This window comes from Notolepis coatsorum (genome assembly GCF_963971535.1).
Source record: "Notolepis coatsorum genome assembly, chromosome: 9".
Taxonomy (NCBI): Eukaryota; Metazoa; Chordata; class Actinopteri; order Aulopiformes; family Paralepididae; genus Notolepis; species Notolepis coatsorum.
Window position 1 is genome coordinate 57,895,320 of NC_140173.1, and position 27,079 is coordinate 57,922,398.

The 27,079-nt window shown below is 45.8% G+C and overlaps 2 protein-coding genes across 2 annotated transcripts in view; one reads left to right on the forward strand and one right to left on the reverse strand.

Annotated features, from left to right (window-relative positions):
• The window catches only part of LOC311234893 (rho GTPase-activating protein 19-like), a 35,684-nt gene extending 14,895 nt beyond the window's left edge, over positions 1-20,789 (reverse strand). The window contains exons 1-6 of the mRNA XM_084322159.1: positions 20,720-20,789; positions 19,416-19,666; positions 15,447-15,527; positions 13,892-14,101; positions 12,266-12,492; positions 11,953-12,039 (exon numbers count right to left, since the gene is read on the reverse strand). Of these exons, the coding sequence (XP_084178285.1) occupies positions 11,953-12,039; positions 12,266-12,492; positions 13,892-14,101; positions 15,447-15,527; positions 19,416-19,666; positions 20,720-20,775 (912 nt within the window). The 5' untranslated portion in view covers positions 20,776-20,789. The remainder of the gene's footprint in view (positions 1-11,952; positions 12,040-12,265; positions 12,493-13,891; positions 14,102-15,446; positions 15,528-19,415; positions 19,667-20,719) is intronic.
• Positions 20,790-20,987: 198 nt separating this feature from the next.
• Positions 20,988-27,079, forward strand: part of pyroxd2 (pyridine nucleotide-disulphide oxidoreductase domain 2) — a gene marked incomplete at its 5' end in the record, with an annotated part of 76,826 nt that continues 70,734 nt past the window's right edge. The window contains 5 exons of the mRNA XM_084321436.1: positions 20,988-21,111; positions 22,227-22,246; positions 22,942-23,035; positions 25,877-25,950; positions 26,076-26,231. Of these exons, the coding sequence (XP_084177562.1) occupies positions 20,988-21,111; positions 22,227-22,246; positions 22,942-23,035; positions 25,877-25,950; positions 26,076-26,231 (468 nt within the window). The remainder of the gene's footprint in view (positions 21,112-22,226; positions 22,247-22,941; positions 23,036-25,876; positions 25,951-26,075; positions 26,232-27,079) is intronic.

Sequence of the window (27,079 nt, forward strand, 5' to 3'; positions counted from 1 at the left end):
CAGTGTGCTGCCGTCTTAGCTCCTTATGTTACTCTGTTCAGATAGAGAGGCAGTGTGCTGCCATCTTAGCTCCTTATGTTACTCTGTTCAGATAGAGGCAGTGCGCTGCCGTCTTAGCTCCTTATGTTACTCTGTTCAGATAGAGGCAGTGTGCTGCCGTCTTAGCTCCTTATGTTACTCTGTTCAGATAGAGGCAGTGTGCTGCCGTCTTAGCTCCTTATGTTACTCTGTTCAGATAGAGGCAGTGTGCTGCCGTCTTAGCTCCTTATGTTACTCTGTTCAGATAGAGAGGCAGTGTGCTGCCGTCTTAGCTCCTTATGTTACTCTGTTCAGATAGAGGCAGTGTGCTGCCGTCTTAGCTCCTTATGTTACTCTGTTCAGATAGAGAGGCGGTGTGCTGCCGTCTTAGCTCCTTGTGTTACTCTGTTCAGATAGAGAGGCAGTGTGCTGCCGTCTTAGCTCCTTATGTTACTCTGTTCAGATAGAGAGGCAGTGCGCTGCCGTCTTAGCTCCTTATGTTACTCTGTTCAGATAGAGGCAGTGCGCTGCCGTCTTAGCTCCTTATGTTACTCTGTTCAGATAGAGAGGCAGTGTGCTGCCGTCTTAGCTCCTTATGTTACTCTGTTCAGATAGAGAGGCGCTGTGCTGCCGTCTTAGCTCCTTATGTTACTCTGTTCAGATAGAGAGGCGGTGTGCTGCTGTCTTAGCTCCTTATGTTACTCTGTTCAGATAGAGAGGCGCTGTGCTGCCGTCTTAGCTCCTTATGTTACTCTGTTCAGATAGAGGCAGTGTGCTGCCGTCTTAGCTCCTTGTGTTACTCTGTTCAGATAGAGAGGCGGTGTGCTGCCGTCTTAGCTCCTTATGTTACTCTGTTCAGATAGAGAGGCAGTGTGCTGCCGTCTTAGCTCCTTATGTTACTCTGTTCAGATAGAGAGGTAGTGTGCTGCCGTCTTAGCTCCTTATGTTACTCTGTTCAGATAGAGGCAGTGTGCTGCCGTCTTAGCTCCTTGTGTTACTCTGTTCAGATAGAGAGGCGCTGTGCTGCCGTCTTAGCTCCTTGTGTTACTCTGTTCAGATAGAGGCAGTGTGCTGCCGTCTTAGCTCATTATGTTACTCTGTTCAGATAGAGAGAGCAGTGTGCTGCCGTCTTAGCTCCTTATGTTACTCTGTTCAGATAGAGAGGCGCTGTGCTGCCGTCTTAGCTCCTTATGTTACTCTGTTCAGATAGAGGCAGTGTGCTGCCGTCTTAGCTCCTTGTGTTACTCTGTTCAGATAGAGAGCAGTGTGCTGCCGTCTTAGCTCCTTATGTTACTCTGTTCAGATAGAGGCAGTGTGCTGCCGTCTTAGCTCCTTATGTTACTCTGTTCAGATAGAGAGGCAGTGTGCTGCCGTCTTAGCTCCTTATGTTACTCTGTTCAGATAGAGAGGCAGTGTGCTGCCGTCTTAGCTCCTTATGTTACTCTGTTCAGATAGAGGCGTTGTGCTGCCGTCTTAGCTCCTTATGTTACTCTGTTCAGATAGAGGCAGTGTGCTGCCGTCTTAGCTCCTTGTGTTACTCTGTTCAGATAGAGGCAGTGTGCTGCCGTCTTAGCTCCTTGTGTTACTCTGTTCAGATAGAGGCAGTGTGCTGCCGTCTTAGCTCCTTATGTTACTCTGTTCAGATAGAGAGGCAGTGTGCTGCTGTCTTAGCTCCTTATGTTACTCTGTTCAGATAGAGAGGCAGTGTGCTGCCGTCTTAGCTCCTTATGTTACTCTGTTCAGATAGAGAGGCAGTGTGCTGCCGTCTTAGCTCCTTATGTTACTCTGTTCAGATAGAGAGGCAGTGTGCTGCCGTCTTAGCTCCTTATGTTACTCTGTTCAGATAGAGAGGCAGTGTGCTGCCGTCTTAGCTCCTTATGTTACTCTGTTCAGATAGAGGCAGTGTGCTGCCGTCTTAGCTCCTTATGTTACTCTGTTCAGATAGAGAGGCGCTGTGCTGCCGTCTTAGCTCCTTATGTTACTCTGTTCAGATAGAGAGGCAGTGTGCTGCCGTCTTAGCTCCTTATGTTACTCTGTTCAGATAGAGGCGCTGTGCTGCCGTCTTAGCTTCTTATGTTACTCTGTTCAGATAGAGGCGCTGTGCTGCCGTCTTAGCTCCTTATGTTACTCTGTTCAGATAGAGAGCAGTGTGCTGCCGTCTTAGCTCCTTATGTTACTCTGTTCAGATAGAGGCAGTGTGCTGCCGTCTTAGCTCATTATGTTACTCTGTTCAGATAGAGGCGGTGTGCTGCCGTCTTAGCTCCTTATGTTACTCTGTTCAGATAGAGAGGCAGTGTGCTGCCGTCTTAGCTCCTTATGTTACTCTGTTCAGATAGAGAGGCGCTGTGCTGGCGTCTTAGCTCCTTGTGTTACTCTGTTCAGATAGAGAGGCAGTGTGCTGCCGTCTTAGCTCCTTATGTTACTCTGTTCAGATAGAGAGGCGCTGTGCTGCCGTCTTAGCTCCTTATGTTACTCTGTTCAGATAGAGAGGCAGTGTGCTGCCGTCTTAGCTCCTTATGTTACTCTGTTCAGATAGAGAGGCAGTGTGCTGCCGTCTTAGCTCCTTGTGTTACTATGTTCAAATAGAGAGCAGTGTGCTGCCGTCTTAGCTCCTTATGTTACTCTGTTCAGATAGAGAGGCAGTGTGCTGCCGTCTTAGCTCCTTGTGTTACTCTGTTCAGATAGAGGCAGTGTGCTGCCGTCTTAGCTCCTTATGTTACTCTGTTCAGATAGAGAGGCAGTGTGCTGCCGTCTTAGCTCCTTATGTTACTCTGTTCAGATAGAGAGGCAGTGTGCTGCCGTCTTAGCTCCTTATGTTACTCTGTTCAGATAGAGAGGCGGTGTGCTGCCGTCTTAGCTCCTTATGTGCTACTCTGCTGCCACCATGTGCTGTTCAGAGGATAAGGCAGGCTGCAGGCAAAAAGAACAAACCTGTTGCCTGATTAGTATGTAGCAAGTCTACAATAATAGATACTAAGTATGCAGTGTTTCCCCTACCATTGCCTTGGCGGGGCGGCCGCCGCCACTGACTTTATTGACCTCAGAGATTACTTCAGTGTACTTACACTGTATATTATTCAATTAATGATGAGCAGAGCTTTCATTAGAGCCTAATATTTTTTTTGTATCCACTTTTTCTCCTCCTATTTTGCTTGTATTTTCCTCCCATCCCAATTTTTTGTCGTTATGCCAATTCCCCCCTCCCCTTCCTGGTCGTTGCACGCATTTGCCCCCCACTGGTCGGTCTAGGGAGCCCTGAAGTCTATCACATGCTTCCTCCGATTCATAGGAGACAGCCAGCAGCCTCTTTTTACCTGGCAGCGAGGACTCTCATTGGGTGAGTGTAACGCGTGCGAGGGCACACTACCTCACCCAGATCCCTTCCTCGCTGTGCAGGCGCCCCGACCGACCTGTAGGAGTCGCTGTTTACAACAACCAGATTACCACCCACCGGCTTCCCTCCCGCTGACACTGCCAATTGTGTAAGTATGACAACCGGCCAAGCCGGAGGCACCGCTGACTGCTGGATTCGTATGCGGTGGCAGACAGACGCTTAGTCCGCTGCGCTACCCGGCCGCTCCATTAGAGCCTAATATGAAGGCTCTGACGATTTTGAAAAAAATCCCTTTTGGAGCTCAACATTTGCAATCTTGCATTTGAAGGTCAAAAATAGGTCAAATCATTATATAAACACCAAATATGTATGCTCCACTTCTACAAGGTCCATTTGCATGTTCTTGGTATCAAGTCAAGTCAAGTCAAGTCAAGAGATTTATTTGTCACAGCATACAAGTATACAATGAAATGCGGGTGGCCTTGCCCGCAACAATGTGCAAATAACATAATAGAATCAACATTGTGCAATAAACAAGAAACATTGTGCAATAAACAAGTAACATGTTAGGGCATATCGGTATATCTACATAAGTTATTTACAGAGCATGGAGGACATACTAGGTCCTTTGGTAGTGTCTTTCTGTACATGCTAATTTATACAATCTCCGGTTATACTATACTATTTTTAAAGTGGCCCTTCCTTAGTGGCCATAAGTGTGGGCATGTGCAGGATGAGTGTGTCCCTGCCTATCTAGGGACATCTATGGATCTCAGGGAATGTATTCAGTGTCAGAAATAGCAACGTTAGCGAACAGCAATGTCGCCGCGAAGAAGGTTCAGGTTTTTCCTAACCAGAAACCGTTGCAAAAAATAGATATGCGAACAAGATGGAGGCACAGTATGGCCCAAAATGAGACAGGAGGCGTATGGCGGGGACTACGAACGATAACTGACTATAAGGTCAGCCCCTCCTCAAAATCGGGAGTGCCGATAACTCCCTTGCGAACGATCTTAACTCCTTTTATGCGAGATTCGGGGCGAACAGTGGTGACGTTAGCTCACCGGCTAATGGCATCACTGGCACGCCGGTTGTCGCGGAGGGGAGGGGGTCCTCCGCGGGGGAGGAGCACACTCTCTCATTGACAGAACACAGCGTGAGGAGAGCGTTCTTGGGGGTGAACACTGGAAAAGCTGCTGGCCCGGATGGGATAACAGGACAAATACTTGCCAATCAGCTGGCCCCAGTGTTCACCACTATATTCAACCTATCCCTGGCCGAGTCCATGGTCCCTGCCTGCTTCAAGGTGTCCACTATAATCCCTGTGCCAGAAAGCTTCTCCCCAGCAGGCCTAAATGACTACAGACAGGTGGCACTCACCTCTGTGGTCATGAAATGCTTTGAGAGCCTGGTCAAGGATTACAACTGTGCCTCCCTCCCTAGTAACATGGACCCATTGCAGTTTGCATTCAGGACAAACAGGTCCACTGACGACGCGGTCTCCCAGGTACTGCACAACACCCTTTCTCACCTTGATAGTCAGAAGGTGGGATATGTGAGATTGCTGTTTATTCAACATCATAGTCCCCACCAGACTGGTTGACAAGCCGATTTATCTGGGTCTGAACTCCGCCCTGAGTGCCTGGATCCTGGACTTTCTGACCGACAGGCGCCAGGCGGTCAGGGTGGGTGGACACACCTCCAACTCAATCACACTGAGCATCGGGTCCCCCCAGGGCTGTGTTCTGAGCCCCCTGCTGTATTCACTGTACACACATGACTGTGTGGCCAGGTTCAGCTCCAACTCCATAGTGAAGTTTGCGGACGACACATGGTGGTAGTGGGGCTGATCTCTAACAATGACGAAAAGGCCTAGCGGGAGGAGGTTGATGTACTGGCACGGTGGTGCCGGGATAGCAGCCTACTCCTGAACATTGGTAAAACCAAGGAGCTGATCGTGGATTTTAGGAGAATACAGCAGGGGACACATTCAGGGTCGAATCAGAGCACGATCGCACCAAAATAGAGTGTGATGAGAACGCTGCCCCCAGTCACCGGGGACGCTGATTCGCTCCAAACCTGGACCGTTGGAATAGGTGGTCTTGGGTGCGCGCCAGTGTCCCCGACGACGGAGCGGGGCATGGTGTGCAAGCATAATGCTTTCATGCTTGCTTGAATTTTGGGCAGATAAAAACATACAGCAACAACTGGACAAAATAACCCGAAATAACGCTACCTGCCTTGACAAAATCCGTTCATTGGTTATCCAGATACAGATGAATTAGCATCTTAGAATAACAAACAACAAGTAAAAGACGCAACATCCGATTTGGCTTTACTCCAGCGTGACCAGAACGTCTTTCGTTGGATTGGCAATTTGGCATGTCTAATAATGCTGTTATTAGAAAATGTGCGTGCAGGTACAACAGATCAGTCAACAATGTCGAGCTAAAAGTGAAGAAGATGAGGCTTCAATATCTTTTCCGTGGTTTGATGCAGTGGACAGCATAATCGGCCAAAACCAACCAGTGCCCCGTTTATTACCCACAGTAATGTGGCCGGTTAGCCCATCCAAAGCAATTGGGAGCCCGACGTTGTGACTAGTTGTGTTCAGCATGACTATAGCGATCAAGTATATATGCATATTATCTTTTACGTTGTTCGTTATGTTTTGTCTATCTGTCTGTAATCTATGTGGTTAGCGCGCAGCATGGCCATAATGTTTTTAGTGTAGGAAAAGTATCCAAAATCCCGCCATCGTGTAGGTTTAGCTGGTACATTACTTCCCGAGGTACAGCGAAAATGTCCTGTGTAACTGTTTTGGTTAATTCAGAAATATATAGACTATAGAGAGTTGCTCTCCTCAATTGTGCCTGGCTGGGAGTGAATTAAGACTGCAGTGTGTACGCAAACCAGAGGGGGGAGAGGGAGGGGGGGAGTTCGCACTCAAGGACGGAGCGAGGACGGATCGGAGCACCTGTTCCTAATGAGAAGACACCCTTATACAATAGGAGGTGCAAATCCAGAGCCTGCAGAATAATGAAGGCCCCTCACCACCCCAACAACAGCCTGGTCAAGCTTTAAGAAAATAACTTGTTCCGATTGTTGCATAGTATAGTTAGTAACAGCAAATATAGCATAGGGACATAAATAAGTAAAACTGCACATTGTATAGGAGTGTACATAGGATCCAGTGCCTTTAAGTGATTTATTAACATGTCTATTTATCATGTCTATTCTAGTTATCTTATTATTATTACTACTATTACTATTGTTTTATTGCACAATAGTAGCGGGCATGGCCAACCGCATTTCACTGTATGCCCTGGTATGTATGTGATGAATAAACTCTTGAATCTAGGCTTGAATAAATTGTAATGAACCAAATGAGAATATATTTTTTTTGACTGTGAATAACACCATGCTAAAACTGACCAGACATGAAAAATTGCATTCAGCACCTTCTTGAGATCACGTGTACAAAAAATCTAAGCAAATGAATAAAGGGCTGTTATGTACCATGAGCCTGATCATTCCTGTGTCACTGGGCATGCAGGTGAGGGCTACTAATTAGCTAATTGCTGCTGATTGGTTACCTGCTGGCATGGTTAAAACCAGGCCTTCAGACACACATGCAGGTCTGTCTGTGGTTAGAGGGAGAGTTGTCACGTTCTTCCAATCCTTGTACTTTAGTTTATACCAGTAATTCCTTGTTAGAGTAGCATTTTGAGTTTAAGCACGGTTTTTGGTGTTGGTTTGAGCCAGGGTCGTAACAGTTGGGCGCTCGTCTGGGATTGAATTTGGAAACAAATACCCCTAGAAATTGTTTGGTGTTTTTTTTTTTTGCATGGTGTGTCATGGTGCTATGGTGTGGGTGGTGTTCGTTACATATTGTGTAACGTGGGGGCTTGAGCCGTTTCATCAAACAGGTGAGTATGCCCTTATTTGTTTGTAATTTGATGTGACTACTTATGCTGTTAAAATATATAGTTTAGTGGGCACCACATGTAGGTAGGGTAGGGATGGGTACCGAATTCGGTACTTTTGAGGTACCGAACCGAAACACGTCGGTACTACCGAGTATCGAATCAAGTGAGAAACTGAGAAGAAAGAAAAAAAAAAAAAAAAAAAAAAAAACTTTTTTCCCCCATGTCAACGTTCACACGCACAATATATGCTTACCTAGGATTTGACTTGATTCAACAACAAAGCAGTCGGAGCAATGACAAGCCGAAAACTGTCGAAATTGTAGTTATTTGAAGTTTGGATTTTATTTTTTACGACTGAGGTAGGTAAATTAAATTTCTTGAGACTAAAGTACAGAAAAAAGGTACCGTTGGGTACTGGTATCGATTCACAGGTACCGGTATCGGTTCAAATGTGAAAGGTACCCATCCCTAAGGTAGGGACATTGTTTTCTGGTTGTTTGTTAGCTTCCTGTGCACCACATACTCCTGGGGCAGTCAGAGAAATGATTAGTACCATCCACTTGTCTTGTACCATACCATATACTTGACGGGTGGATGGTCAAATATGATCTTTGGCTGGTAGCAGGTGTGGTTGAAGATGGTTAGGTCTACGGGGCATTAGCTTAAGGGTAGGTAGAATAGGGGGCCAGAAAACACAGGTAGTGTGGTAGGGCCTGATTTAGTGTTTCTTAGGGTAGACATGTGGTGGGCCGGTTTTGACTGCAGGTTAGATGTAGAAGCGTAAGTAGTCATATCAGGTTAGAAGGGGCACCCGTTTGAATTTGTTTGTTGTATTTATTTTGTTTGTTTTGAGTGTTTGGTTAGCATACCTGTTAGCACCTGACCTCCTGCGTGTATGACACGTCTATTTATTTCAGGGCGGTTGTTTTTTTATTTTATTTTTTTTGCAAACTAGAAATGTGCGCTCCGTAGAGCACACATTTCCACCGCGTCCCATTCTGGTTATTAGTATTGGCATTGGCATTCTTTATGGTTCTTCAGTGGTTCTGTAGTGTTTCTTCAGTGGTTCTTTAGTGGCTCTTCGTGGTTCTTCGTGGTTCTTCGATGGTTCTTCAGTGGTTCTTTAGTGTTTCTTTAGTGGCTCTTTGGTGGTTCTTTAGGTAGATTGTGTGTGTGCTAGGGTGCTTTTGGCAGCTTTTTGGTGGCTCTATAGTGAACAGGTTGTGGCGCTGGTGCAGTAGGGATGGCTTCCATGAAGGATTTTGTTGATCACCCTTCTGATGAGTTGTTGGAAAGGTTTTCCAAGGAGCAGCTTCTGGAGCTTGCTGTGCACTATAGGGTGGAGCTTACTGCCAATGAGAAGCGTTTGAAACAGACTGCCTTGGGTGCTTTGAGGGCTTTGCTCGTTAGGGAGCAGGTGCTTGCGGCGAGGGTGGAGGAGCCTCCTTTGTCTGACGCGTCTCCGCTACTATCTGGTGCAGAGGGTGAGTGGAGGATTAGATAGTTGGAGTTTAAGGAAAGGCAGCTACAGCAAGAGCGTGAGGAGAGGAGAGAGGAGCGTGAGCTTAAGGAGAGAGAGAGGAGAGAGGAGCGTGAGTTTAAGGAGAAACAAATGTTGCTGGAGCACGAGCATGCGCAGAAGGAGCTTGAATATAAGCATGCTGCCTTGCAGGCGGGTGCTCTGCATTCAGAGTCGCGTTCCGGTTTTGATGTCAGCAAAAATATTAGGATGGTGCCTCCTTTCGTTGAGAGGGATGTGGAAAAGTATTTTCCCCTTTTTGAACGGGTGGCAACCACCTTGAAGTGGCCTGATACGGCCTGGACGCTGCTGCTGCAGTGTGTTCTTGTTGGTAAGGCGCAAGAAGCCTATACTGCTCTGTCCCTTGAACAAAGTGCCGACTATGAGCTTGTTAAAGCTTCCATATTGAGGGCTTATGAGTTGGTCCCCGAGGCCTATCGTCAGCGTTTTAGAGGTTATCGCAGGTCGGAGGGACAGTCTTATGTTGAATTTGGAAGAGAGAAGGAGAACCTGTTTGACAGGTGGTGCACCTCTCAGAGAGCAGAGTCAAGAGAGCAGCTTAGACAGTTGATTCTCCTAGAGGAATTTAAAAGATGTGTTCCTGATACCGTTTCCACTCATCTAAACGAGCGTAGGGTATCGAAGATAGGCGATGCCGCTGTCTTCGCTGATGAGTTTGTGTTGACACACAAGTCCGTTTTTTTGGAGGACTACCGTGTCGAGTCCAGGGATAGGCGTCCTGTTCAGGGGGGCCGTTTCCCAAAACCTGTGTCTGCTGGTCAGTTAACTTCACCTCCTAGGCGGGGTGGTTCTGCTGGTGCATTCCCAGAAGGGATTATCTGTTTCTACTGTAAAGAGCCTGGTCATATCGTTGCTGGGTGCCCGGTGCTTGAACAGAAAAATTTCAGAACGGTGGCTCTGGTAGAAACCAGATGCAGAACACCTATGCCAACGTTAGAGGGTGGTGGGGAAAGTATCAAACGTGTGGACAAAGAGCTCGAGGGTTCCTCAAGATTTATGATGGATGGATTTGTTTCCCTGACTAATGCATTAGAGTCCAAACAGGCTATAACAATTTGGAGAGATACCGGTGCTTTTCAGTCCCTCATTCTGGAGGGGATTTTGCCGTTTTCAGAAAACTCTTCTTTGCATTCCGGTGTCGTTGTTCGGGGCTTTGGGGGTGGATTTGTGGATGCACCTTTGCATGAGGTCACGCTCAATTCTCCCTTAGTATCAGGCAATGTTGTTGTGGGGGTATGTTCTCACATTCCCATAAGGGGGGGTGTCCTTCATTCTAGGGAATGATTTGGCTGGTGACAAAGTGTTGGCTACTCCAGTTGTAGCTCCCATTCCTGTGGTTTCTGAGGTCCCTAATGAGCTGGCACAGAAACATCCAGGAGTGTTCCCTGTGTGTGCTGTGACACGGGCAATGTCAAAGGACAAAAGTGATGTTGTTGATACTTCGACTTGGGACATTACACATAGTGACACATTCTTTGTTGAAGTGAAAAGTGTACCTGTTGAGAATTTTGGAAAACACACTGTGGATGTACCTCTGCATAATGATTCTCTTGATTGTGCCTTTGTGTTAGGCCCGGTGGTGAAACCAGAGTTGACATGCGTGCCGGAGAGGCATGTGGCAGGAGATGATATGGCAGCACAGTGTCTCAAGGTCTTCCCAGCCTGTACGGTGGCTGAGGCCACGAACGAATTGGAGGATGAGTGTGGGAAGGATGCTATGAGAGGTGCTGTTGATTCATGTGACACCGTTCTAGTTGAAGAGGCTACTAGGCCTGACTTAGGCTGCCAGCCTTCCCACAGTAGCTCTATTGTCCCTAATGTTTCACTTGTGGGCAGGGATGGTCCCAGTAAGTCAGTTGATGATTCTGACATTGATCCACGTGTCCACACTGATTCTCTGCCATGCACTAGGTGTGATGGTCAACCTAGTTACCTGTGTCCTGTGGAGCAGGAGCCGCCTTCGCGACCTGGTCTGTTGAGTGGCAGCCATTTTGATCAGGACAATGTTATTTTGGGTGACGCCATTTTAGATGGTGTTCCAGACGTTTTTGTGACTGACGTACTGCCATGTTCCAGGGACGGTGGGGCTGTACATCCTACTCTGGAGGTTCACGGTTTGCAGTATCCTGAACTGCCAGTGCCAGGTGGGATGGATATGGGCGCGGTGGTGGTATCAGTGATCTATGGTTTTTGTTTTTCTGTGTTCTGTTCTGTTGAGCGCAGTGAGATTGGTTCTCAGATTGATTTTGGTTTGCAGTCTATTTTTGACAGGTCGGTATCGGTGGAGGGGCCTATTGAAAGGGAGCATACAACACGGTTGGTGGTCGTGTTCGACAGGGGCCGGCCCGTTATCGCTGTTGTGGTAGTGGCCCTGACGACTAATGGGTCACAGTTGTTTTTTTTGTTTATGGGTTTGATGTGTTGTGGTTGCCTCTTGGGCAACCAGTTTGGTGGGGGAGGTGTTATGTACCATGAGCCTGATCATTCCTGTGTCACTGGGCATGCAGGTGAGGGCTACTAATTAGCTAATTGCTGCCGATTGGTTACCTGCTGGCATGGTTAAAACCAGGCCTTCAGACACACATGCAGGTCTGTCTGTGGTTAGAGGGAGAGTTGTCACGTTCTTCCAATCCTTGTACTTTAGTTTATACCAGTAATTCCTTGTTAGAGTAGCATTTTGAGTTTAAGCACGGTTTTTGGTGTTGGTTTGCACATAGGTTGCGTGCCTTTGAGCCAGGGTCGTAACAGGGCAGATGATTAACAGGTTTTGTAGATACAGTCCAAAGTAGCCTACAGTGCATTGCAGTGTGCGCTCCGTAGTCAGACTCGCGCCACGAGCGTAATGACAGTCTCTCCTCTCTAGACTCGCACGTTCTCTCCCTCGCTCTCAACTAAAAATTAGGGACGCTCAAACCAAACGCAAACCAAACAATGTATTCTCACATTTGGTCCACCATAAAGTCCGGACTATCCGTGGACTTTCAGATGTGAACACGGCCTAAGAGTCGAGTAGAGTTGTACCACATAGTGGAAACAACCATTCTGAATCCTCAGACAAGCTTTTGTAAAAGGAAATGTAAAAGTTCTTAAAGAATTTAAATAAATAAAACAACAAATCTCAGAACCCTCACCCTGAAGAGTTTCTGGGAGTGCTTGATGAGGAAAGCGACGCCATTATTCAGTTTCTGGATGTTTCCACTCAGGTTGCTCGCAGTCACCTGAAAAAACAAAAAACACAATAAAAACAACAACTCTTCAAATTCGTAACAAATTTTGTGAGAAATGTAATTCAATCAATACATGTGTAATATATGCACCCGTTATCAATTTGTGATAATTATATGCATGGCGAAATGACGTATGGCGATATCTCGACGTCATGATATAATCCCCATTGAAAAGACAATCAATTGCCACAGAATTATGGAAACGGAAACGGCCTACGTTTTTGGGCCAGATGATGTGGGGGGCGAACATGGTGGCCAGGTTGATGGCGGACATCTTGTTGGCGTCCTGGTTGCGGGCGGTGTGGTAGAGCAGGTTCAGCAGCAACTTCAGCAGGTTGCGGTTGGCTGGAGGCAGGAGCATGAAGAGCAGCTGGAAGGCTTCGATCTGACGCTCCTTATCCGGCAGGCCGGTCCTGTTCCCCTGCTCGTCCAGAAGAGTCAGCTCTGAGCACCGCGGAGGAGGGAGGAGACGGGGTGGAAGTTATGAATTAGAGATGGACCTGGAAACTACTGGTTCTCACCGATTCCACGTGTTAAAACCTTTTAATGTCGCCTGATACCTACTGAGTATCTGTTTGATGTGTTACTTTTAGTGAATATTAGAAAATTTTTATATAAACAAAAATGATATAATAGTTTGTGTGTGATTTGTGTGTGTGTATGTAGTGGTGGAAAGTATTTTTAAGTACTGTACTTAAGTACAATTTCGAGTAACTTGTAACTTACGAGAGTATTTTCATTTTAGGGAACTTTCTTTTACTCCACTACATTTCAAAGGAAATATTGTACTTTCCACTCCACCACTGTGAGTGTGTGTGTGTGTGTGTGTGTGTGTGTGTGTGTGTGTGTGTGTGTGTGTGTGTGTGTGTGTGTGTGTGTCAACACCTGCTATCTTCAGGTGAGAGTGGTAGTGTGTGTGTGTGTGTGTGTGTGTGTGTGTCTGTGTCTGTGTCTGTGAACACCTGCTATCTTCAGGTGAGAGTGGTAGAGTGTGTGTGTGTGTGTGTGTGTTTGTGTGTGTGTGTGTGTGTGTGTGTGTCAACACCTGCTATCTTCAGGTGAGAGTGGTAGTGTGTGTGTGTGTACCTCCTATCTTCAGGTGAGCGTGGTAGTGTGTGTGTGTGTACCTCCTATCTTCAGGTGAGCGTGGTAGTGTGTGTGTGTACCTCCTATCTTCAGGTGAGCGTGGTAGTGTGTGTGTGTATGTGTGTGTGTGTGTGTGTGTGTGTCAACACCTCCTATCTTCAGGTGAGCGTGGTAGTGTCTGTGTGTGTGTGTGTGGTGTAGTGTACCTCCTATCTTCAGGTGAGCGTGGTAGTGTGTGTGTGTGTGTGTGTGGTGTAGTGTACCTCCTATCTTCAGGTGAGCGTGGTAGTGTGTGTGTGTGTGTGTGTGTGTACCTCCTATCTTCAGGTGCGCGTGGTAGTGTCTGTGTGTGTGTGTGTGGTGTACCTCCTATCTTCAGGTGAGTGTGGTAGTGTCTGTGTGTGTGTAGTGTACCTCCTATCTTCAGGTGAGCGTGGTAGTGTGTGTGTCTGTGTGTGTGTAGTGTGCCTCCTATCTTCAGGTGAGCGTGGTAGTGTGTGTGTGTGTATGTGTCTGTGTGTGTGTACCTCCTATCTTCAGGTGAGCGTGGTAGTGTGTGTGTCTGTGTGTGTGTAGTGTGCCTCCTATCTTCAGGTGAGCGTGGTAGTGTGTGTGTGTGTGTGTATGTGTCTGTGTGTGTGTACCTCCTATCTTCAGGTGAGCGTGGTAGTGTCTGTGTGTGTGTGTGTGTGTGTGTGTGTACCTCCTATCTTCAGGTGCGCGTGGTAGTGTCTGTGTGTGTGTGTGTGTAGTGTACCTCCTATCTTCAGGTGAGCGTGGTAGTGCCTGTGGGTGAGCAGGGGCTCCGGCAGCTCCCCCAGGTAGGTCTTCAGCAGGGTGGCCGCGTCGTTGGGGTGGAAGTCGCCCGTCTCCAGGTCTATCGCCGCGCCGGCGTTCAGCAGCTCCCTGAGGGCCGCCTGCCTCAGGCTGTGTCCCGGGACGCGGAACAGCCCCTCCGACTGGAGGTCTGAGGGACACGCGAGGGAGGAGGGGGAGGAACAACAATGTAAACGATAGAGGCGTGAAGGGGGGGGGGGGCAGACGGAGGACGAAGGAGACAGAATGGAGGGGGGGGGCAAAGTGCTTTCAGATAAATTATTGACTGCAGCGTTTGCTCCCAGTGTCCACTTTCAGCGAGTGACATCATCATCATGCCCTGCTAGAAATAGACCATGAGCTCATGCTCCTCAACTAAGTTACAGAAAAGTTAATGACACCGAATATGCAACCGTCATTATGGGATTATGGGTATAAACGATATTAGCTAAGGAAAATGCATGCGTGGTTGTGGTTACTTATAAGATAAGATATTCCTTTATTGATCCCGTTGGGGGAAATTCGGGCATCATACGACCCGGGCACCCTCAACGACTACAGGCCAGTCTCTCCGACGTCACACGTCATGAAGACGTTCGAGAGGCTGGTCCTGCAACACCGCAAGCCCCTGGTGCATGACTCCCTCGACCCCCTGCAGTTTGCATACCAGGCAAACATCGAGGTGGAGGACGCCATCATCTATATGCTCCACAGAGCTTACACGCACCTGGAGAAGCCGCGCAGCTCAGTGAGGATTATGTTCTTCGACTTCTCCACCGCCTTCCAACACCATCCAGCCTTCACTGCTAGCGGAGAAGCTCTCTGTGATGCAGCTGGAGCACGGCTTGGTGGCCTGGATCAAGGACTACCTCACTGACAGGCCGCAGTATGTACACCGGTGCCCCCCCAAGGAACTGTGCTGTCACCCTTCCTTTTCAACCTCTATACCTCAGACTTCTGCCACAACTCAAGCGGGTGCCACCTGCAGAAGTTCTGACGAGTCCTCCATCGTAAGCTACATCACTGACGACGATGAAGAGTATAGAGCCCTGGTGGAGAGCTTTATGGGGTGGAGCGACAGCAACCACCTCCAACTCAACACCAGTAAGACCAAGGAGCTGGTGGTGGACTTCCGGAGGGGCAAGAAGAGATTAGATTATATATATATTGTAACTATATTTATTGTAGGGCAAATATAACTTGAGAGGGCATACATACCCTCATCTTGCACCTTGTTGCCCATATGTCCAGAGTTAATTATATTGTTATTGTTTATGCCTGAATTTCCCCAAGGGGATCAAGTTTCAAGTTTCTTTATTAGTTGTCATAGTAAAATACAGAATACTTTTCCATGAAATGCTTTTTTCTGTAAATAAAGGAATATCTTATCATAGTGGCATGGGGGATGGGGGAGTGGAGGTAGAGGTATGGGCAGAGTAATAGTAGAAAGACATAAATATAGGCAATTATATGTAGTGATAAAAAGTCTTACTCACTTTTACTCAGGTATTCGATGAGCTGATATATCTGTGCTATGCCTTCTTCAGTCAGCGGTGCGCCAAATACCACTCCTTTGTCTGAAAACAATCACATGACTCCTTGACATTCAGTGTATTTGATACAGTTAGCATAGAAGCCATTACAACTCATTTGAACCTATTAACAATCGCCCCCAAAAGTGGTAATTTTAGTTTTCATTTTTGAGGACTGCATACTTTTTCTGCAAACCAAAATACGATACTTTATACTTATAGCACATGCATGAGCCTGGTCTCTTTTGAAAGATGACATTCTGAAGTGTCTGATAAAATAAAGAAAATTCACTTTTATTGCTAATGAAATAGAGTAACATGTCTGAACTTGAGTTGTAGAAAAACTTGTTACTCACGTTTTTCTGTAGTAGTTAGTAGTATTTAATATTAATATTAAGGTATGGCTGAAAAGACACCCTGGGTCATTAGCCTGAAGTCTTGTGTAGTACATGTCCAAATTTCATAAAAATCCGTTCCGAAATTAGTGATTAGAAGCGGTTTTGGTAAAAGGTGAGAGAGCTCAGAAAACGATTCAAATTTTCTCCTGTTTTGGCTCGTGACTTTTCACCTAGATCCCTGATTCGCTCATTCCCACATGGGGTACCATTGGAAAGCCCTACTCATTGGTTACAACCCTGTCCAATAGTTTTTTAGATTGCCAAATGATTGACGGAGGTAGAGGCCCGAGAGTCGGCAGTGGTATTTGAAAGAATTTACAAGTCTGCTGTGTACTTCGGCGCACGCCTCGCATATCGGCATGTAACTCGAGAACGGCTGAATGGATTTTGTCACCTGAAAGGGCTATCGACAGGCAACAAATAGGTCTTTCATTCGATTTATATATTGTATTAAAAAATATGCACAACCGAGCCGCTAGAGGTCGCCAAAGTGCCGGTGGGCTAATCATCCTCAAGCGGGCCCCAATACGCCCCTACTACTTGGTCCTACCCCTCCTTTTGTGTAGTGTAGATTCTGATTATTTTGTGGGTTTATGAAAAGTAATCATCTAGGCCTCCGACTGGGCCTCCAAACAGAGTTTGTTCAGATGCTGACTAAACAGTGTTTTCAGATGCCGACTCTAAACAGTGTTTCAGATGCTGACTAAACAGTGTTTTCAGATGCTGACTCTAAACAGTGTTTCAGATGCTGACTCTAAACAGTGTTTCAGATGCTGACTCTAAACAGTGTTTCAGATGCTGACTCTGAACAGTGTGTTCAGATGCTGACTCTGAACAGTGTGTTCAGATGCTGACACTAAACAGTGTTTTCAGATGCTGACTCTAAACAGTGTTTCAGATGCTGACTCTAAACAGTGTTTCAGATGCTGACTCTGAACAGTGTGTTCAGATGCTGACACTAAACAGTGTTTTCAGATGCTGACTCTAAACAGAGTGTGTTCAGATGCTGACTCTAAACAGTGTTTCAGATGCTGACTAAACAGTGTTTCAGATGCTGACTCTAAACAGTGTTTCAGATGCTGACTCTAAACAGTGTTTCAGATGCTGACTCTGAACAGTGTGTGCAGATGCTGACTCTAAACAGTGTTTTCAGATGCCGACTCTAAACAGTGTTTTCAGATGCTGACTCTAAACAGTGTTTCAGATGCTGACTCTAAACAGTGTTTTCAGATGCTGACTCTAAACAGTGTTTCAGATGCTGACTCTAAACAGTGTTTCAGATGCTGACTCTAAACAGTGTTTTCAGATGCTGACTCTAAACAGTGTTTCAGATGCTGACTCTAAACAGTGTTTCAGATGCTGACTCTAAACAGTGTTTTCAGATGCTGACTCTAAACAGTGTTTTCAGATGCTGACTCTAAACAGTGTGTGTTCAGATGCTGACTCTAAACGGAGTGTGTTCAGATTCTGACTCTAAACGGAGGGGTAGAAGGGAGAACGTAAGGACTTAGGAATCTGTTTTCCCTTTGAGGAATCATGGGTCGCTTTTTTCCCCGTCTCACACCATTCCAAAGATGATACAACTATTTCCACTGCTCCAAATCAAGAAATCATTCATGGTTTTAAGTATCTTTTGAGGACAGACACGATCGTTATGTCAGTTTAACGATGGCACTCCAAAATGAGGAGTAGTGTCAAGGGAAGGGAATTGGGCCTGGATGTAGTTGATGCAGTAGCATAGAAGCCATTACAACTCTTTCAATTCAAAGGGGGTTTGCTTTCCCCCCCCCAATTCGGCAAGTATTTTTTTCTTCATTTCTTTTTCTATGTCTATTTTATTATTGTATTATTGCACAATCGATGCAGGCATGACCATCCGCATTTCACTGTATGCCCTGGTATGTACAGTATGTGACAAATAAACCTCTTGATTCTAATTGACCTGGTCTGATGTAATATCAGCAAGGTCCTTGTGTAATTCTGTAGACTGAACACACAAGATACTTGTTCCATAATGATATGGGTAAGCAGCACTCAATGAAGAAACCCAATGCCATTGCCAAAATAAAGTATTCAGCATGCCTTGTACTGTGGAACTACACACTAAAAATGTATTACGTGGTCCATAACGGCCCCCAAACAGCATTGCCAAGATCAACAGGCCTGTGCCCCTTTGATGTGAGCTCCAGGTATTAACGACGCCAATAGTGAAAATAAGTAGGCTTTGTGCCTCGTCATTTTATTTGATTTGTTTGATGTGTGTTTTGATGCGTGTCCCTCTGTGATGTATGTATCATCCGTCTCTGTTTTATTTGTCCCCTTTCCCAGTTACCCTTCGAGAGGCCATTTTGTCCTCTCGCCAGGCCGTCATTGTAAATAAGAATTTGTCCTTGATTGACCTGCTTGATTAAATAAAGGGAAAATAAATAAATAAAATCCCTCAACGGAGGTCCCTGAAGTGAGGGGGGGGGGGGTTGAGGAGGTTCAACATAGTCTAGGGCAAACTAAGGAATATCTTAATAATTTCATTCACTAATAACTAGAAATCAGAACCAGATATATAATGCAAAATGTACAGGAATTACTATTTAAGCGTCACTCTCTGCACTGTCATCAGTCCACCTACTGTATGGGGGAAAAATCGATTCGTAGTAGTATCGCGATACTTTGCGTGGCGATACTGTATCGATACAGGGACGCCAAGTATCGATATTTAATTATTCATAAAAATAAAGAAAGAAAAAAAAGTGTATACGGAAGTTGCATTGTTCATTTCAATACCTGTAATAGTACAGTAGTCCACACACACACACACACACACACATTCAGTTACGTTGGAATATGACTGTAATACAAACAGTTCAGTTTGTCAGGTACATGCAACACAGATTATTCATGATCAACTAAACTACAGATAATTTCTAAGTACACACATGTACATATATCTGTACATATCCCTTACCTACTCTTACTATATTTACACTGCTGGCCAGTATGACTTACTACCATACTGTCTTTATACCTGTATCACTGTACATATTAATACTACAACTCTGTAGATACATCTGATTAGCACTACATCTAGTAGTAGTAATTTAAATATTTTGTACCCAGTTTAATCACCTGTACATTGTATATTACTATTGCACTTTACTGTTACATTTGTACTCTGGTTGGATGCCAAACGACTTTCCGTTGTACTGCACAGTTGTAATGAATAATGACAATACATCTGAATCTAATCTAAAGACAAGTTAGTTGGAGAAAAGTGATAATTTCATTGGGTGGGGCTGGGGGGAGGGTCATATATACCCAAATGTGTTCAGGCTCTGGTTAAATATAAACTGTAGCATCATACTGTACTAGCAGCACATCACATATACTGCAAACTAGCAGGATTATACATATTCATTTAGTTCACCCTCTTGAGTACCTGGATGTAATGGACCATTATCACCAGCAGGTGTCTCTCTGTGCCTTCATTGTAAACCCACTGCTGAACCCACATTTGAAACTAGTTTTAGTAGGGCCTAACCTTTACGCTTGAGGAAGTTGAAGGAGCGTAGGAAGCCCATGTGGGAGGGCAGCCTGGGCTCTGTCTCTCCTGTGAGCTGAGCAAACTCATCCCCCGGTAGGTCTATCAAGCGGGTGATGTTACCGAGCACCAGGTCTGTGAAGGCCTGGGGCCGCTCGTGCCTCAGCCGCTCCACAAAGAAGTCTGGGTTGAAGATGACCGGCTGGCTGGAGGAGGACGCAGGCTCCTGGCTGATTATGCACACTGTGCCTCTGGTGCAGAGAAGGAGGGAAGCAGAGAGAGAGAGAGACGTGATAAGATAAAGATGCAATAGTGAAAGAGAGTCATGAGATAAGATTAAAGATAAGACCTTTATTCATGCCTGGGGGGGGGGGGGGTGTCATAGCAGCAACATGAGTGGAGGTAAAGGCAGGATAATAGCAATACAAAAATATAAAATAAATATCTGATCTGTAAATGGATCTCTTCTGTGTGAGTGAACAAGTGAGACATTATGTGTAAGTATACCCCATCACTATGCACATAATGTACAGCCCATCCTGGTATTATAATATACAGATCATCTACCCCTGGTACAAAATAAATAGCCACCCCTATCCTGTACAAATATACAATACTCCTAAATCATATGGTGAGATTTTGGCAGAACCTCCTCCAATGTACAGTGTCTACGTCAAATGTATATACTCTCATTTCTGGACTCTTTTTGTATCACAAACAGTACTGTATTTGCAGATCTGGCATGTCATAAATGTATAGATGTAGCGGTACTGTCTAACTGTATATGTCATATGTTATGATGAATTGAAAATGGGGGACCCTGATGTAAACAAGACGAAAGTCTTTCTCTGGTCTGCATTCCCTTAACAATTGTGTGTATTGAGCCGTACTGTACTGTACCCATTCTGCAATCTGTTAAATAAAGTTGTCAATCAATCAATCGATTCAGAGCTGAAGTTAGCCCCTAGTCGAGACAACAGTGCAGGCTATTGACAATTTGGATGGACGCACAGTTGCCTCTACAACACACTGCAGTCAGTTTTGAGGAGGAGGGCATTCTAAACAGATGCCAACAGTTTAACGTGTTAGTAGTTTACCCTGCTGTCAGCTAACTGCTACCAACGATGCTAAGCTAGGGGGCTAGCTGCGTTAGCTAGTTTGTCATTATTGCTAACCAGTGAACCACCACTGGGTTAAACGTGGCAGGCGGTACAAGCAACTAGTGTAGCTAGGGGGCATAGCTAACGTAACGATAATAACATAAGAAGTGGTTGTTATTATCGTAGTATTTAAAATTACGCTACCTTCTGTTCTGTTTATTATTGTTTTGTGGGTCTTTTTCCGCCGCCGCCATCTTCATTTCGAAATCGAATCTTCCGCTGTTTCTCCCTGGCACCGCCCACAGCGCTGGGATTGGTTAAAGCTATAGATAGGCGAAGTTCCTCCCCTTCCGGTAATTTCTTCTTCTTGGGGGTTTACGGCGGTCGGCCACCAACTGTTTGGGGGCATTACCGCCACCTACCGTTTCGAATAGACGCGGGTGGGATTGAAGCGCGTCAATCTTTTGCAATAATGGCAGCAGCAGCGGTGTGGAGGGGCCGAGGTCGGCAGGCTGCGACACATCTGGGGACAGTGGCGACAAGGGCCAACCACTCCGCCATAAAGTCACAATATGACGCGTTGATCATCGGAGGAGGTAGGACCGTTGTTGCCCCTGCAGGAAAACCAAAAGTGTTAATGCTTTTCGCCATAACAAGTTGTTATTAAGCTGTTATTAACAACAACACTGTGTAATGATGTTGACAAAAAGTTGCGCAAGTGGGGAGTTTACAAAATTAATAATAATTAGTTGTAGCCGAGGCTTAGCCTACCTGCTGTAGCATTGCTCTCTTAGAATAGACGAATGACAGAATAATGTAGAGAAAATTAGCCTGTGTTGTAGCCTACGCGTCATCTGAATTGTTAAACTTTGGACTCATTCATTCAACTTGCCTGTGTAAAGACAGCAAGCAGCTTCACAAGGTGAGGTCAGTTACTAGGCGACAGTGACCCTCTCTCTTTGCACATTGAGATCATTGAGATGATCATATAATCTTATCTAGGCTACTTATTGATTATTACTAAACAATACCAACGTGCAGGGAAACATTTAGGAATGTGTCCGAACACCATGCCAAATTATACAAGAAAATATGTATACTTATTATCCTAAATTGGTTATAAGATTTATGCGATTTATGCGTTTTATGATGAATTGAAAATGGGGGACCCTGATGTAAACAAGACGAAAGTCTTTCTCTGGTCTGCATCCCCTTAACAATTGTGTGTATTGAGCCGTACTGTACTGTACCCATTCTGCAATCTGTTAAATAAAGTTTTCAATCAATCAATCATTCATGATAGAGGTCTTGCACGGAATGTTTGTGTAGTTATTTTTTCTTCCAGCATGGCTGCCTGCCTGTAACCGTTATATACTGTGTAACCGTTATTTTGTACATGGCAATGGAATAGACAACTGTTGTTGCTATGTGTAAAACAACAACTACGTGTTGATATATGATAAATATATCAACAAAAATATTATAATTGACAGTAATATTATGCTTTTCCAGTGTTTTACCTACTCTACCACCGCACACAAATAATTAGGTCATTAATTTTCTTTTGAATGTGGTTACCACCAGTGGTTACAGGCAGACATACTGGAAGAAAAGAGAACTACACAAACATTCTCTGCAAGGCCATCATTTGGATATTATAGGCTGTTAAACCCGTTTCTTCAGAATATCCTAGATTTCTTTTTCATTGTAGGACACAATGGACTGGTGGCAGTAAGTAAACCCATCTATCTTCTTACTTTTAACACCTTTGTGAACTATACTGGTGATTGTGTGAGTGAGTGAGTGAGTGAGTGAGTGAGTGAGTGAGTGAGTGAGTGAGTGAGTGAGTGTGTGTGTGTGTGTGTGTGTGTGTGTGTGTGTGTGTGTGTGTGTGTGTGTGTGTGTCCATGTGTATTACTTTGATGATTTTTGTCCACACATTAGGGCTGCACGATTTTGGGAAATAATCGAATTGCGATTTTTCTTGACAGATATTGCGATTGCGATTAAACTTGCGATTATAATTTTTTTTAAGCAGCCCCACAGAGGTTTATTGTAAAATGCGGCTTGCATCTGGCCTACGCGTTGGGTCTTTTCGGGGCACCGAGCTTGAAAATGTTTCTTTTTACCTGGGAATCGATACCGGTACCCAACGGTACCTTTTTTTCTGTACTTTACTCTCCCTCTCTGAAGTCTAAACTTCACAACACACAATCTAAAACCCCTTACCTCCCTCCCCCAAACCGATCTTGTATCTCAATGGGACTTCCTGGTTAAATAAATAAAAAAGATTTGTGATTAAAATTTGTTTGCGATTTGATAATTGCATCATTACAAATCGCGATTTCGATTTAAAATCGATTAATCGTGCAGCCATGCATATGTTTGTGTATACAGTATGTGTGTGTGTGTGTGTGTATGTGTAGTCTGCCTATCTACAGAAGGGAGGGCTGAAGACAGCAGTACTGGAGCGTAGACATGTGCTGGGAGGGGCAGCTGTGTCGGAGGAAATCTTCCCAGGTAAGGAGACCTCTCTCTGGGGGAAGATCCTGAGCTTGAGACAGCTGGGTTAGGAGAATGGAAGTGTTTAAAACAGGGATTTGATTGTGATGAAGTGATTCTGTTTGCAACATTCAGACAAGGTGTGTTGTGTGTTGTTATGAATTAATGCATTTATTTTAATTTGCCTGCTGCTGCTAAACCACTGCACTCTTCTTTGCACTTTACTTTTTTTTTTTTTTTCTCTTTTTAATGCACTGAAAATCTATTTGTGAGAATGTACCACTTTTATACTATACCCTTCTGTGTTCCTTTTATATATATATTTTTTTACTCCAGAGAATATTTATACTGTGCCTTCCTTTTATCAATTTATCAGCACTTTGGATTGCCTCCGTGTATGAAATATGCTTTATAGATACATTTGACTTGATTTGACTTAATCCAGGTTAATCCTGCTGAAATCAAGGATCTCATTTACCAGGGAGACCTGAGATATCGGCAGCACCTTCAGTTACAAACAGAACAATAGGAACACCTCATTGGGACGCCTGATTACTTTGACCAACGGATTTCCAGTTCCGCGTTCGCGTTCTGCGATCTGATTGGCCACTGACGTTTCTGGTCGCGCCAATCGTGTGACGCCTGTTTCTATCACCGGTTAAGCTTAGGCACTCTTTCGAAGTTGGTTAAGGTTAGAGTTTGTCTTAGAGCAGGGCGATAGAACACCAGCCCTGATTCCAAACTCTAACCTTAACCAACTTCGAAAGAGTCGCCTAAGCTTAACCAGTGATAAACTAGGCGTTAGGTAGTTTGCAGGCTGTTCGAGGCGTAACGCGATTGGGCGCACATGTCACATGACCAGAAACGTCAGTGGCCAATCAGATCGCACCAGAAACGTCAGTGGCCAATCAGATCGCAGAACGCGAACGCGGAACTGGAAATCCGTTGGTAAAAAACTAGATGCCATTGGGACGGCTGGGTAGCATAGAGGTCTCTAAGCACTCACCTACCACCGCCGAGGCCCGGGTTCAATTCTCGGCAATGATAAGTTCCAGCTTGGGCAGACGTTGGTGGGAAGCCAGTGGGGCATGAGTCCTGGTCGTTGCAATAGCGTCTCCTACTGGTCAGTGTGTGGTAGTCTACACCCTCCCCAGACTGACAGAGGAGACACGTGGTAGTCTACACCCTCCCCAGACCGACAGAGGAGACACCTGGTAGTCTACACCCTCCCCAGACCGACAGAGGAGACACGTGGTAGTCTACACCCTCCCCAGACTGACAGAGGAGACACCTGGTAGTATACACCCTCCCCAGACAGACAGAGGAGACACGTGGTAGTCTACACCCTCCCCAGACTGACAGAGGAGACACCTGGTAGTCTACACCCTCCCCAGACTGACAGAGGAGACACCTGGTAGTCTACACCCTCCCCAGACAGACAGAGGAGACACGTGGTAGTCTACACCCTCCCCAGACTGACAGAGGAGACACCTGGTAGTCTACACCCTCCCCAGACAGACAGAGTAGGCATGTGGTAGTCTACACCCTCCCCAGACAGACAGAGGAGACACCTGGTAGTATACACCCTCCCCAGACAGACAGAGGAGACACGTGGTAGTCTACACCCTCCCCAGACTGACAGAGGAGACACATGGTAGTCTACACCCTCCCCAGACTGACAGAGGAGACACCTGGTAGTCTACACCCTCCCCAGACAGACAGAGGAGACATGTGGTAGTCTACACCCTCCCCAGACTGACAGAGGAGACACCTGGTAGTCTACACCCTCCCCAGACAGACAGAGGAGACACGTGGTAGTCTACACCCTCCCCAGACAGACAGAGGAGACACGTGGTAGTCTACAGTCTACACCCTCCCCAGACTGACAGAGGAGACACCTGGTAGTCTACACCCTCCCCAGACTGACAGAGGAGACACCTGGTAGTCTACACCCTCCCCAGACAGACAGAGGAGACACGTGGTAGTCTACACCCTCCCCAGACTGACAGAGGAGACACCTGGTAGTCTACACCCTCCCCAGACAGACAGAGTAGGCATGTGGTAGTCTACACCCTCCCCAGACCGACAGAGGAGACACGTGGTAGTCTACACCCTCCCCAGACAGACAGAGGAGACGCGTGGCCGTGGTAGTCTACACCCTCCCCAGACAGACAGAGGAGACGCGTGGTAGTTTACACCCTCCCCAGACCGACAGAGGAGTCATGTGGTAGTCTACACCCTCCCCAGACCGACAGAGGAGTCATGTGGTAGTCTACACCCTCCCCAGACGGACAGAGGAGACACGTGGTAGTCTACACCCTCCCCAGACAGACAGAGGAGACATGTGGTGTGGTAGTCTACACCCTCCCCAGACTGACAGAGGAGACACGTGGTAGTCTACAGTCTACACCCTCCCCAGACAGACAGAGGAGACGCGTGGTAGTTTACACCCTCCCCAGACCGACAGAGGAGTCATGTGGTAGTCTACACCCTCCCCAGACCGACAGAGGAGACATGTGGTAGTCTACACCCTCCCCAGACAGACAGAGGAGTCATGTGGTAGTCTACATCCTCCCCAGACTGACAGAGGAGACACGTGGTAGTCTACACTCTCCCCGGACTGACAATATGGCAGTGCAACGACCAGAACGGGTGCATTCTTTTTTAATAGCTCATTCAGTAATAAGGAATTAATAATTAAATAGTAATAAAAAAGTGTGAGACAGAGAGATGAGACAGAGAGACACGGATAGGCTCAAAGAAACAGAGATGGAAGATAATCGGTTGTGCAATCCTAAAACAATCCAAAAGCAGTTCTGAAACAATCCTAAATCAATCTACGTACATTCTTACATGCAGGTTTCCACTTCTCCAGATGTTCATATTTGCTGAGTCTGTTGAGACCCCATATATGCAGAGACTTGGAGCTCAAGGTAAAATAAAAATAAAACAGTCATAACTACGTTCACACAATGCTGCCTTTTGACTAGTGCGTGTGTTAGTGTGCACGTTTCTTCTTTGCACGTCATGCTTTGTGTTCGTGTGCACGTGTGCTCAGAAACATGGGATGAAGGTCTACATGAGGGACCCCCACGCCTTCACCCCCATGTTGGAGGAGGGGGTGGGAGGAGCCCCACCACGGTCACTCATCCTGGGAGGAGACTTGGCCATGAGCCAGAGGGAGATCGGCAAGTTCTCACAGAAGGATGCCAAGGTACAGTATGGCAGCACAGCCGCAGGGATCATCATAGCGGAGCATTCACCTTATTGTAGGGCTGGGAGGTATACTGAATCCTTCTATATGACCTACTTATACACCTGCACATAACACATAACTCCTTTATTGATCCCCTTGGGGAAATTCGGGTGTCAAAGCAGCATGGGGGGATACAGGGTGGGGGATGCATAGCTTCACAGTCCTATACAGTCCAGTATCTATATACACTATAGATACACTTAAAGTATAGATACAAATACAATATAATATAAAAAGTACAAACACAAGATAGTCCAGTGATGAGAGTCCAGTGATATGAGTCTCTAGTGCAAAATACAAGATAGTCAGTAGTACGATGATGTGAGTCTCTAGTTCTCAAGTCCCGAGTTCTGACGGTGATAGTTCTGGCAGCAGATCTGGCCGCCCGAGCCCTTTGTTGTAGAGCCTGATGGCTGCCGGTATAAAGGACTGGCCCAGGTGGTTTGTGGTGTGTCGGGGGGGGGGGGGGGGGGTCTTAGGCTGAACGTGCTCTTCATTCTTCATAGCATGTACAATAATGCTGTATATACCATATACTTATATTCATTGTTGCCGTATATATATATATATATCCACATCTGTCTGTACATATACCTGTATATAATCCTTTTTACATATCTGTAGATACTATATCTATATATCTGTAGTGTTGTGCTAGTTACTGAAAAATAGTACATACATATTCTTACAGTCAAAATCTGTTGATCAACTTGACAGTTTCCATTAATTTGCATTCACATCACTGAACTCTGCTAAGCAATGTGGTCATAAAAATAAAAATGTGGGGCGCTCCAGTAGCACACCAC